The following is a 12,183-nucleotide window of genomic DNA, read 5'->3' as shown; positions in this document are numbered from 1 at the left end:
TTAATTTGCTTGACCATTTTTGAGCAATCGATCAGGGGAAAGTGATGACAGAGGTTGGTTAGGCTGCTCATCCAGCATGCTGGTTCATACCCAAAGATGACACATTACTGCCTTTGAACTTTTTCTTATGTTCTTTTTCTTTCATCACATTATCAGGGAGAATTTAGCTCTACAGTAACGCTTTCCCAAAAACTGAATGTGGATTTCCATGAGGTACTTTCTGGATATGCCTCATCTTTAATGGATTAATTAAACCTAATGTTTAAGATTAACCTATGACCTTTTCTCTACTGCCACTCTCAAGTCGAACTGCTTCTCCCCCCCCCCCGATATGTTTGTTTAACCCCGTGCTTTAATAATAAATGTCAGCCTTTGGAAGTGTCTGTTTTCAGTTTTTGAACTGGCATTGTATGCTTTTTTTATATTCTTCTTGGCTCTTGGTTTAAATGGAAGAAAGCATGTGTATTTGTGCAGGACATTTTTTGTTTTTCAGTTTATCGCTTATTTTGGTTGTTTGCTTTCCTATCTTGTCCAACTAAAACAGCGCATCGCTATACTGGTATGTGTGTATGTGCCTTTGCTATCTGGAGACAGCTGTGCTCATAGGTTGCTGTCACTGCTTAAGTAGTATGCAGGCGTAGGCGGCTGGGAGGTGGTACATTCCAAATCTGGAGGTCATAAAACATTTTACATAAAAATAGAAAGCCTCCAATTTCCACTTTTTTACATGGTGTCTCGCCTGTTTTTGACTCTGTCCACTGTTTTCCCTTGCAGGCAGCTAGAGATTTATTTTGGTTGTTCTTCTACCTAAAGATATAAAAGACCTTTAAAACTTTTGTTTCTTAGATACCAGCATTGTTGTATCATTGAGCACATGTGCATTCTAATTATGTAAAATAAGCAAGGAAACGGGAGAGGATTAGATCTCAGCTTCTGCCACATTTGGCTCAGATTACACACTTCCTGCTCAGCCATGCATGTGGAGGGAGGCCCTGCAAGAAGCTTGGGAAGCTTCCAGCAGTGAGCAGATAGGAGGCGGAGAAAGAGTCTAGAGTTTGTGGACAAGAAGGAAAGAGAGAGCCAAATGCATGGAGATGTGAAGCGTGGATAGAGACGATGTGCTTCCTGTAGTTTGTCTGCAGGGAGAAAACAATATGAGAAAAGCCCACTTTAGCATCCCGTCATTTGGAAATGAATCTAAACAGTTAGACCACACTGGTTTAACATCGTGCCCAAAACCAGATTTTAATTACCATTTTCTCAACAACTCCACACAGCTTTGATGCAGACCAAGCATTGGTTTTTGTTGGTAAATATTTTGACTTATTTTGGAAGTGGAAACGGGGAATGTTTTCAGTTTCTTGTTTACTTCTGTTGCCGCCTATGTCAGGTCTGCATCCGGTTGGGTGTCAGTGTTTTTTCTGAGACCCATTAGATTATTACTTAAAGCCTCTTCTGATTTATATGAAGTGGGACGTAATCACCTTCGGGTGTCAGCTCATGTACGTACATGCCATGAGCGCATACATTCATCCTTGTGTGGATGACGAGGGTTAAGAATGCCTCGCGCCCATGGGGGGAGTGACTGATGGACATGCTGATAGGTGATAAGAAGTTTTGTGGTGGCTGTTCGAGAGCACAGGAGGTAGTAATGACATGCTTTGTGTGGGTTGATTTGTCGCCTGTAACGATGAGCAGCTGTATTCAGTCTCAAGCAGGATGTGATCTCATGTTTACCCACAGAGAGACACACACATGCACACTCATTGTGTACACAGCTCAGTTTCCTGTTCCTGGCCTTGACCTTGATTTGTTTTGTCATGGATGCTGTGATACATATCGCAGAGTCAGTCAAATAGGCTTTGTTTTGCATAAACTTAATATGAAAAAAAAATTGCAGTATTTGGGATGGGTTGGGTTGTCTGTTTGCATGCAGTTTCTCCTGCAAAAGTTTTATTTGCAAAGGGCGTTATGAAAAATATCTGGGAAATTAGTCAGCTGCTCTCACCGTGCATATTAACTCCACCCTTACCATCTTTGCAGCTGGATGATAGCGAGGATTGCCACAACAACAGTAGGCACCTTTTCAGAGAACCAGCTGCTATGGAAAACGTGACAGGAAATGGGTTTGCTAACACATTTGCAGGACTTAAAATCTGAAATTGTAATCTACAGAAACTCTGTATGTAGTGGAAGTGTGTTCAGCATGTATGCTTTGCTCCCTGATTCACAAACAGCTCAATGTAAAGGGGTAGTTCAGAAGATTTATTTTTTTTATGTCCATGCAGGCATCTTTACATGGACAAAGGGATGATCACAGTTCAAGGCAAGGCAATACAGAGTCTGTCCTATAAATGCGTATCTGCTGCTTATATAGTGCAAACGAAAATACAGTGAGTATGTGTTTCATGTGGAAGGACTGTGTAAGAAAAAAGAAATACACATAAATGCAATAGAATTCAAACTGGATGCAAAACAATGCACCCCTCAGTAATGTGCTTTTGAGAGGAATACTGATTCTGAGTTTAAATATTACATTTATCTGCTGCTGATGATGCCTGCAGCCATAAACAAACCACAGAAGTATCTTGATGCCGATCTGTTAGCGTTTTTGCAACATAAATTGATATTTAACAATTTAAAACCCGTTGGAGCTCTATGATTAACTATTGCATGCAAATTCATTTTCTATATGGCTCAAAGCCAGTTTCTCCTTACTTTACTGCAATTTCTTGCTGTTGACATACAGCACACAGCTGCGTAGACCTTATATAGGATGTTGATTTATTGGTGTGTTTCTCAGAGAAAACAACAATGGAAGACCAAGGCTTGAAATCCCTTTAAACCTGCTGCTCTGTGATTGTCATACATTAGTTTAGCTATACACTGTGATGCATACAAACAACAAAATAATATCACCACTGGTATTTCCTGTCTTTTTGCTTTAAAAAATGATAAATAGCGTTATAAGTGGTTAAGTAACACTGTTAATCAGTGCATATTACATTTGGTGTATTTTAAATTTTACACCATTCATTTTTATTTGTATTTTTTATTTTTGTGCCTCCGGTCTTCTTTGGATGCCTCACTCTGACAGCAGCGAGTTTGTATAAGTGTCTTTTAAAATACATTAACTTAATGAGAAGAATTTTCACATCAGATTATGCATAAATACTAGAAAGTTTGAAAGGAGAAAAAGCACAAGAAAAGTTTGACGATATTCTGTTATATACTCTTATATAATCTACTATTTTAGATTATGTCTGCTGTGTCTTGCCTCCTGTCATTGATTTACTTGCATTTCCTGCTACATTTTTTGGCTTTTCTCAGTCCATCCTGTGCTTTTTAAAGGTAACCTCAGTCCAGCTCATTCACACTACCACAGGTCATTTTAAATTGAACTTAAGTAGTCAAAAACATTGTAGTACAGGTGTTTAAAAATAAGTTAATAACCTGTGGTTCAAAAAGCCATTTTTAGGCCAGAATTAAGTATGTCATACCTTGGCATGATGGCAAGTGAATGCAATTCAGCATTAGAAAAAACAAAGTAAGTTATTGTTTTAATTGGCTGGATGTATTCGTTTGTAATGATTGACATTTGGATCTTCCCCCAAAAAAATCTAAAATAGAAACATTGTAGAAATATAGATGTCTCCATGTCCTGGTTGTACATTTGTTTGAATGTTCAAATGCACGTCACACATTCATTGTGTAGCATTGAGCTTAACAACTTGCACTTCAGCAAGCAGCTTGAGGTTTAGTTTAATTTCTCTGCATAAAAACATCTTGAAATAATAGCAATACCATATTAGGATTTTACACAACTGTTAATTTACAAAAAAAAGCTGTTTTGGATGCATGTTTTAAGGCACTAATATTGTGTTGACCTAAATAAAATATAAAATACATAAAACATTGGTTGTTTTCTGGATAATTTTCTTACAACCAATCTCAAGTAATAAGAGCTAATTTAAATAAAAACTGATTACCATGCTTCAGTTAAACAAAACTGATTGTCCTGTTATGTCTCTGTCTTATGTTTTGCTTAAGGGATGACACCAGTTCTTAACTGGCATTTCTATTTCTATTTTCATGAAATGCTCCGTTTAAAAAAGGCGTTTTAACTGTTGTTTAATAAGCTGTTGAGCCACTGGGAGCCATAGCTACGACACGTTCCATAATACTTACTGCCTGAGGCTCACAGCTAATGATTTACGTGTTGTAAATAGTGACTATCAAAGGTGTTTTGTTGATTACACCTCTCTAATGCAATCTTTCCATGTGCTATCTTTCCTGAAGAGGTGTGCGTTTATGTAGGTGTGGAGCCAAACATGGAACTTGCAGCATCATGCTGAAATGCACTCCCATGCTGTCCACCTGCTCCCTTATTATTAATGAGGTCTCTTGGATTGTGAAGTATTTAACATAATTTCTTCTGCTACTTGCTTGAAACTAAACAAAATTCCATTATGTTTTGGTTAACAAAGGAACACAGGAAGGGAACAAAAAACCTGTTGATACAGTGAGCTCTATTTGCTGATTTTAAGGTTGCTTAAAGAATATTTAACATAGTAATTGAGTGTGAACTTCATGCACTGGGGCGTGAATTTAGGACAGTAATGACACATTAGGCAGTTTTTGCTTTATTATGTGTTTAGTTTTATGTAATGTGATTGAAAGGATGTACAAAGAGGAAGTATGAAAGTGAATCCACAGCAGCTTCATTTTTGGATATTGGGTGTTTTGTTTTTTTTGTTTTTTTTGTGTTGTTGTTGTTTTGGTGTGTGTGTGTGTGTGTGTGTGTGTGTGTTTGTGTTGTATATATTTTATATAAACACCTATGCGTTTTGAATTTGCATAATTTCATTTACAAAAATTAAACCTGTTAATGTTGTTAGCAAAACTTAACGAATGTGCATGGATTAGGTGTCATTAATCGATTACTGATTCTTCCTAAATTGAATCGCCTCAAGTCAAAGCAGAAATTGATGCTCTTCTGCTTTCTTCTTACAAAATGGTGGAAGTAGCTGATCAAATGTGTCAGCTTTCAGACTTTTAGAGACGGAACAAATAAGTGTCTGTTTGTCATTAAATCTTGGCTCTGGTCTCTTCACTAGAGAGTTCTTTGTACTACTATTTTTGCAAAGCTGAGCCTGCAACACTTTTAATGATGAGTCATTATCTTATGATCTTTTGGGTCTTGTGCTGGCCCTCTGAGTGCTATCCTCTTTTCACCGCATTAAAACAGTATTTGTCTCTTTCACTCAAGCATAAAGGCCTTTTGATAGTTCTGCCTGGGACTTGGCTAGAAACGACGACTTGTGCATGTCACAAGGGATGGAAATGATTTATCCCTGACAGCCAAAAACGTCTTGTGATTAGAAAAAAGAGAAACACCTGTCTCTGTAATTATGCACATCTAACTTTTAGAAAAAACTTAATGTCACTGATGAAATGAGGTTTAACAAACACAATTTTTGAGTCTTTTTCACAGGATGTTCTTCATTAAACTTTAGACCCACTTACAGTTTAACACACATGACATTTATTCATCCAGGCAATTCATATTTTTGCAATCTTGTGCAAACAGCTGAGACAGAGGTGCGGCTTGTTTGACTAGATATGCTGGAGCATTGAAAAGCCTTTGCAGAGCAGCACTTTATCATGAACAACAAGGCTGTTACAGAAGACTTTGTACAGTTTTTTAAAAATGCATTTACACACTAGGACCTTTAATCCCAGCAGGTGATATCCAGTCCAGTCTGCGGCATGTCTCCGTAAAGGCGAGGTCTGCAGGATTTTAGCTTGAACCCTTAAGAGTCAAATCTTAATGCCACATTGCTGTAAAGGGGTCATCAGCATAAGCATGTCATACACAGTTGAAATCAGTCTTTACAAAAAGCATTTTCGATAAGGGAAGAAAAAATAATACGAACACAGAATACATTCAAAATGTAGAGGCAAAATGTCGCACACACCAGCAAATCTTTTGGAGACGCACAGAAGCCATTGTGTCCGTTTTCCATTAGGTAAAAAAAAAAATCAGTCACATTAATCTCATCACATACATATAAAAAAATTCCCATAGAAATCTTAACACTGATCCCATGGATTTCCTCCTTTTTCCATAAATGGACATTTAACAGTGCTCTGTGATTATGGGCTGATGAATACATTGTTTCTAATTGACTCAAACCCAGTTCATCACTGTTTTACAAAAACTTCTGACCACATGAAGTACAGCACATTAGTACCAGTATCTCTGCAATGAGCTCTTACAGGCTCATGTCTGTTTTCAGCAGAAGACAGCATAGAGATGAAGGACCTGAAATACCTTTACATCTACTACTATATGATTTAACTAAAAATCTACTTTTAAATATACAGTATGGACATCACTGGTCTGGTATCTTATTTTGCCTTTTTTTATTTAATAAAAATCTTTCAGCTATTATTTGAAAGGGCGTATGTACAGGTTAATTTAATATTTCTATCTTAAATTTTGTTTCAATATCTTTATTCCCCCCAGGGTGAGGTTCTTGCTTTCTCTATTTCATCCTGCATAATGAAGCGTGCTTGCACTCCTGGGGCGATTGTCATACCTGACTCGTACTCGTACACATCATAAAATAGGTCCTGAAAATCAGTGTTTTCTTTGAATTTTGTTGCCCACTGCCACTGCCACCATTCATGGTTTTTTGTGGCTTTATTTTCAGAACTATAGAAGCCTACCCACGCCTTTTTAAATTCAGATGTCCAGTTATGGAAAGACTCATTCACTATTAAGCGAGCGCAAGCCTTGCCGTCTTTTGCAAAGAGTTGCAGGTAAGCATCATAACCTGGTATTTTCACAGCTTTGGGGGTTTTAAACTCACTGCCTCTGTCTATCTCATCTCCTAATGATTTCCAGAAGCAACATAGAGTCCTGACCTCATGCAGTCGTGCCTGAAGGCCTTCATTCAGGGGTACTGATGTATCATAACTGCCCGACTCTCTGTTCCCAATAGATTTATAAGTGAGAGCGTCCTCTTCCTGATCATTCTTGTAAAGTGCCACCATCACACCTTCTTTAAGAAGATGTCTAGGAACATCGCTCCAAATAATTCTGGCCTTTCCCTTTTTTCCAGTTGTCACCTTCAGTGTTATCTCATCTCTATGATCCGCTTGAATTTGAGCAAACATTCCAACAGGATTATTATGCCTGCTCTCTGGGATATTGATCACAAAATCAGTTTGTGTGTTCCTTCTTGGTGCTGGCTGAGGTCTGTTGTTGCGTTTGTGAGTGGAGTACTTCTCCTGGATCACAATAAACAAAAACAGCCCAAGACAAGCAAGCTCACCCCACGTGTTTCTTATCTGCCATAGTTGGGAATCATCAGCACGGCTTCCAAAGCGGTCTCTGAGATACGTCAGTGAGCTCATGTCATTTTCTTCCACAGAAAACTCTCTGATCTCCGTCAGCAGATTGCTAGTGACCTGATATGTATGCTCTGGATTATACCTCGTGCCCTGATTTTCAGATTGCTCATAATGCTGTGTGATATACACTTGATCGATCCTTTGTGAAGTTTGGCGTCCAACGTTCTGCTCCCTGACCCTGAATATGATCCTGTCCCTGTTTCTCGCTGGGTACTCCGCCCGTGGGTGGATGACATAATATGGCAGTGGCAGCGATGTTTGTTGATTGATGTTGCCAACAGTGTAGTATCGGTATCCCCTCGGCAGTGGGTCTAACACCCTCTCGTAGTTTCCGTAATGATGTGAGCCGAATTCTCCACTATTTGGGTCAAAGGTCAGCAGGATGATGTTGTTGTTGTCAATGTCAATTTCATTAGCAAACCAGTGGAGCAACAGGAGGCTGTGTTTGGGCACCGTTTGTCCAAAGTCGATTGACTTAAGATCACTGATTGAATTCAGTGCCCGTTTTCCAGCTAACACAGAGGTTAGGGTCAGGAGGAGAGCCACACAGCAGCTCGTGATTCTTCCTGTCTTCAACATCCTGTAGAGAGATTTAAGAGTTGGTGGTTTCATTATTCATCTAGACTCTACATCCTCACCTTACACTTGTTCATATTTTGATGATCTTTTTCCTGGTGGTCTTTAAACATTAGACATGTTCATATAAACAGTAAAACAGGTTTTGCCAGTTATCTTTCCTTTGGCTAATCCCATAATGCAGTGTTGACTTAGGTTAACATGAGGATCGTGTCTGTGTGTTTTTCATGAGCCAGATCATTTGGTTAAACAACAGGAGTGTGCTTTCCTGGCTCGTCATTGAGTACAAATTCTGATTTTGTTTTTGCTTTTTTTTTTATTTTTTAATTAAGCCAGAAAGTTTTGAACCAAGCTTTATATGTGGGCTCATGAACTACTGAAATTATTGAATTTAACTGCATGAGTAAACCTGAATATTTTTTTTACAAACATGAATTTGAAAACATTAACACCAATGTCTGTATTATTTTTAATACTGAACATACTTGGCTGTTTGCTACCATTCTAATGACACTGTTCCTCAGGCAATGTTTATGATAACTGCCTTTGTCAAATGAATAAATGATCCACAAGACAAGCTGTTACAAAGTGCTCTGTAGACTATCAATGTAATAAAGACCATTAGAACCAGTGAATCGCATAACATCCTGCTTCAAATAGAGAAAATGATTCTGTGGGTCAATAAAGCTGTAGAAAGTTAGGTAAATATTAATTTTGTGGTTTTCTTTTATGATAAAGGATATATTAGAAGTACATAATGCTACTAAAGACTGTCAATGTTCAAATTTTGTACCTTACTACATACAATACTAAAATAACGTGAGAAGCAAAGAAGCCTTCACAAATAAAATCTAGAGTTAAATCAGTCACAAATTCATTCAAAATCCCACCAAAAAGTAAGAGGACTTACCTGCGTTAGTCTGTTGCTGTCATGTGTCTGAGCTCTTTGTTTGTGTAGGAGCAGAGGTAACTCCCTTTAGGTTGCTGTTTCCGTGTAAATGAAACCAAAGCAGCCAGCAAGGCTGGTGCTAACAGGAAGTTGTCTAATACATCTGTCTGCATGAAACCACCTCCTGTAATAGCGAGCAACAGAATACTGTTTCAGCATTTTAGCTGGGTTTACAGCCACGCTTCTAGATACAAACACTGATTATTTGTCATTTTGAAGAGCAGGTTTAGGATGAAGTGTCTGACTGTTGGGAGAGCGACTGAGACAAATTTGGTTAAATATTAGTCAGTATTGCCTGAAGCCTTATCAAGTCTATCAGGTCTTTGTGAGTACTTTTATATGCATGTGTCACAACTCTTGAACTCCTAGAGTGGATTGAAATACTTGCACGTCAGTGTCTTAATTTTTATTCGCTTTTTTAATATATGTATGTGTATGTGGAATACTAGCCTCAAACACTTGACTTCTTTTTTGTTTCTTCTTCTTTTTTGGTCGTTTGCCATTATTAGGCAACACAAAGAGTCACTTGGTTACCTGCTATTTGTTATTCACTATGTTGTGAATCATGGAAGACGTGCAACGAACATTCCCAGATGGATTTAAAGCAAGTGAATCATGCATTGTTTTTAGGTCAGTAGGTCACCAGGACACTGTATTTAGTTTTTTTTTATTTGTCTAGTTTATGTTTGAGAGAATATAATATATCTAATACGAACATAATGACACTTCTGCTTCAAGGCAGGTACGCGTTAATACACTTAACTCAATAATTATATTACATTTACAATGTTGTCTTTACTTACGTTGCAAAAGTTCTTCAGTTATCTGCATATTGAATGGATGGAGCAGATAAAAGAAATGGATGTGAATTCATTTCGTGTGTTTGAGAAGCAAAATGGAACAGACATGCATTTCATACACCACAGGGTAAACTGCACCCATGTCAGAAACAATCGCATTATGCTATTAACACATCATCAGCTCTTTACAGGCATCTGAACAGATGGCATGATAACAGACAGCTAGCCAAGAACACATTGTGATCATAAAGTTGACTCTATGCTGACCCCAGCCCAGCAGCCAGAGCCTGGTCATATAGCGTAGGCACTGATGAGCCTTACATTCTACGCATCTGCTTGTTTGTGTTTCTAAAGTTGGTTATGACACATCACAAAATAACCATTGCATACTTGAAAAAATGGTTTGATGAACACACACTTTTCAAGATGACAGAAGAAATACAAAAAACATCTATAAAATACATGTCTTATTCAAGATTCATCGATCAGAGCAATGGTCCTTTTTTCTTACAAATCTGTGGTGAGCTATTATATCATACACAGTAAGCACAATTTTATGTAGTTCAAATGCTAAAAAGATATTTAGAAACCCCAAACATTTCATTACAAGCATTCTATGCAAGATTTAGAAAGCAAATCCATACAGCACAAAGTAAAATTAAACAGATGGCTGCAAAGCGTACAATGTAACAGCTCCTGCTGGATTTTTGTTTCCATGTTTAATTAAACATCCTGCTGGTGGTCGTGGCCTTTTCTTGGTGAACAGTAAGGCGGCTATAGCTTGGTTTAGTTGATATCTAGAGCATGTTGTGCCTCTTTGTGTTATTTACTGGTTTGAAGGCAAGGCAGTGTGCTAATGTGTTTGTATATCAGCGTTTACTCAACAGTCATTCAAAGTATTTTACGAAATTGGATTAAAATAACTTTATTTTTGAAGAAAATATATGTATTAAAAATGAATTGATGAATGAACAGAAAAGTATGATTAAAATTTAAAAATGTTAAAAAATATATAACACAGATTAAAAACATATGTAAATATAGTGTAAAACAGGTAAACAATGATAGTAAATATCATTGAACACCTTTTTAATGAGAGCAGTTTATGTGATGTGACATTGATGAAATCCTGATTGGAAAATTTCATAGTAGAAATTTGTTTTCAAGCAGTTACTTAATCGTAATACGTAATCTTGCCAATAAATGGAAGATTTGAAATAGGCCAATAATTACTAATGGCCTCACTATCTGAATTTGTCCTTTTTTCTTTTTCAAGAGGGTTTGAAAAATACAGTCTTCACTGATGCAGAAGAAATACCAGGAAAAAACGTGCTGATGTTGATTTTAGTTAAATTAGTCCTTGCACACATATGACAGGCGGGGGAAACAGAAGAACGAGAATAAGATGTTGGAGAAGCCCTGATTCCAAAGGTGCTATCTCAGAGTTGTTGTTTCCTTGTGTTGCAGCCTGTGATAGGTTATTTAGGTTAGAGTTGTAGCTTTCCAGAGGCCTGTACTATGAAGCAAGTTCTACACACCCAGGGTATCTTTCTGTTATTTGGATTAACTTACTCTAACATCAGCAATTGAATAAACAGTTACACGAAGCTAGTTATCAACTCATTAACTCCAGGGTTTCCCCTGCATGTTCACATGAAACGGTTGGTCAGATGCTGGCAACACCAATCTAAAAGGGGTGTTTCACAGGTCATATGACTCGTCCTCCACACAAAATGATCCCTATGAGTGTTGCTATCACAGACCTTATCAGATTCAATTTCAATTCAATTCAATTCAATTTTATTTATATAGCGCCAAATCACAACAAAAGTCGCCTCAAGGCGCTTCATAGATACAGAGAAAAACCCAACAATCATATGACCCCCTATGAGCAAGCACTTTGGCGACAGTGGGAAGGAAAAACTCCCTTTTAACAGGAAGAAACCTCCGGCAGAACCAGGCTCAGGGAGGGGCGGCCATCTGCTGCGACCGGTTGGGGTGAGAGAAGGAAGACAGGATGAAAGACATGCTGTGGAAGAGAGACAGAGATTAATAACAGATACGATTCAATACAGAGAGGTCTGTTAACACATAGTGAGTGAGAAAGGTGACTGGAAAGGAAAAACTCATCATGGGAATCCCCCGGCAGCCTACATCTATTGCAGCATAACTAAGGGAGGATTCAGGGTCACCTGGTCCAGCCCTAACTATATGCCTTAGCAAAAAGGAAAGTTTTAAGCCTAATCTTAAAAGTAGAGATAGTGTCTGTCTCCCGAATCCAAACTGGAAGCTGGTTCCACAGAAGAGGGGCCTGAAAACTGAAGGCTCTCCCTCCCATTCTACTTTTAAATACTCTAGGAACAACAAGTAGGCCTGCAGAGCGGGAGCGAAGTGCTCTAATAGGGTGATATGGTACTACAAGGTCATTAAGATAAGATG

At 38.0% G+C, this 12,183-nt stretch overlaps 2 protein-coding genes across 4 annotated transcripts in view; one reads left to right on the top strand and one right to left on the bottom strand.

Moving 5' to 3' along the window:
• septin9a (septin 9a) overlaps positions 1 to 12,183 on the top strand; it is a 69,435-nt gene that overhangs the window by 18,155 nt on the left and 39,097 nt on the right. The window lies entirely within an intron of this gene.
• LOC102787260 (uncharacterized) lies at positions 5,490 to 9,065 on the bottom strand. Its single transcript, XM_006791560.3, has 2 exons — positions 8,906 to 9,065; positions 5,490 to 7,999 (listed from the first exon to the last, which is right to left on the bottom strand). The coding sequence occupies exon 2, from the start codon at positions 7,996 to 7,998 to the stop codon at positions 6,517 to 6,519; it is 1,482 nt and encodes a 493-aa protein (XP_006791623.2). The 5' UTR covers position 7,999; positions 8,906 to 9,065; the 3' UTR covers positions 5,490 to 6,516.

The sequence above is a fragment of the Neolamprologus brichardi genome, chromosome 4 (assembly GCF_056152115.1).
Source record: "Neolamprologus brichardi isolate AB-2024 chromosome 4, ASM5615211v1, whole genome shotgun sequence".
Classification (NCBI taxonomy): domain Eukaryota; kingdom Metazoa; phylum Chordata; class Actinopteri; order Cichliformes; family Cichlidae; genus Neolamprologus; species Neolamprologus brichardi.
The sequence above is the reverse complement of the archived record's forward strand: the minus strand, read 5'-3'. Positions and strand labels throughout refer to the sequence as shown.

Bases quoted from the DNA above. Each gene is read 5' to 3' on its own strand.
- LOC102787260 (XM_006791560.3), bottom strand. From the start codon at position 7,998: ATGTTGAAGACAGGAAGAATCACGAGCTGCTGTGTGGCTCTCCTCCTG.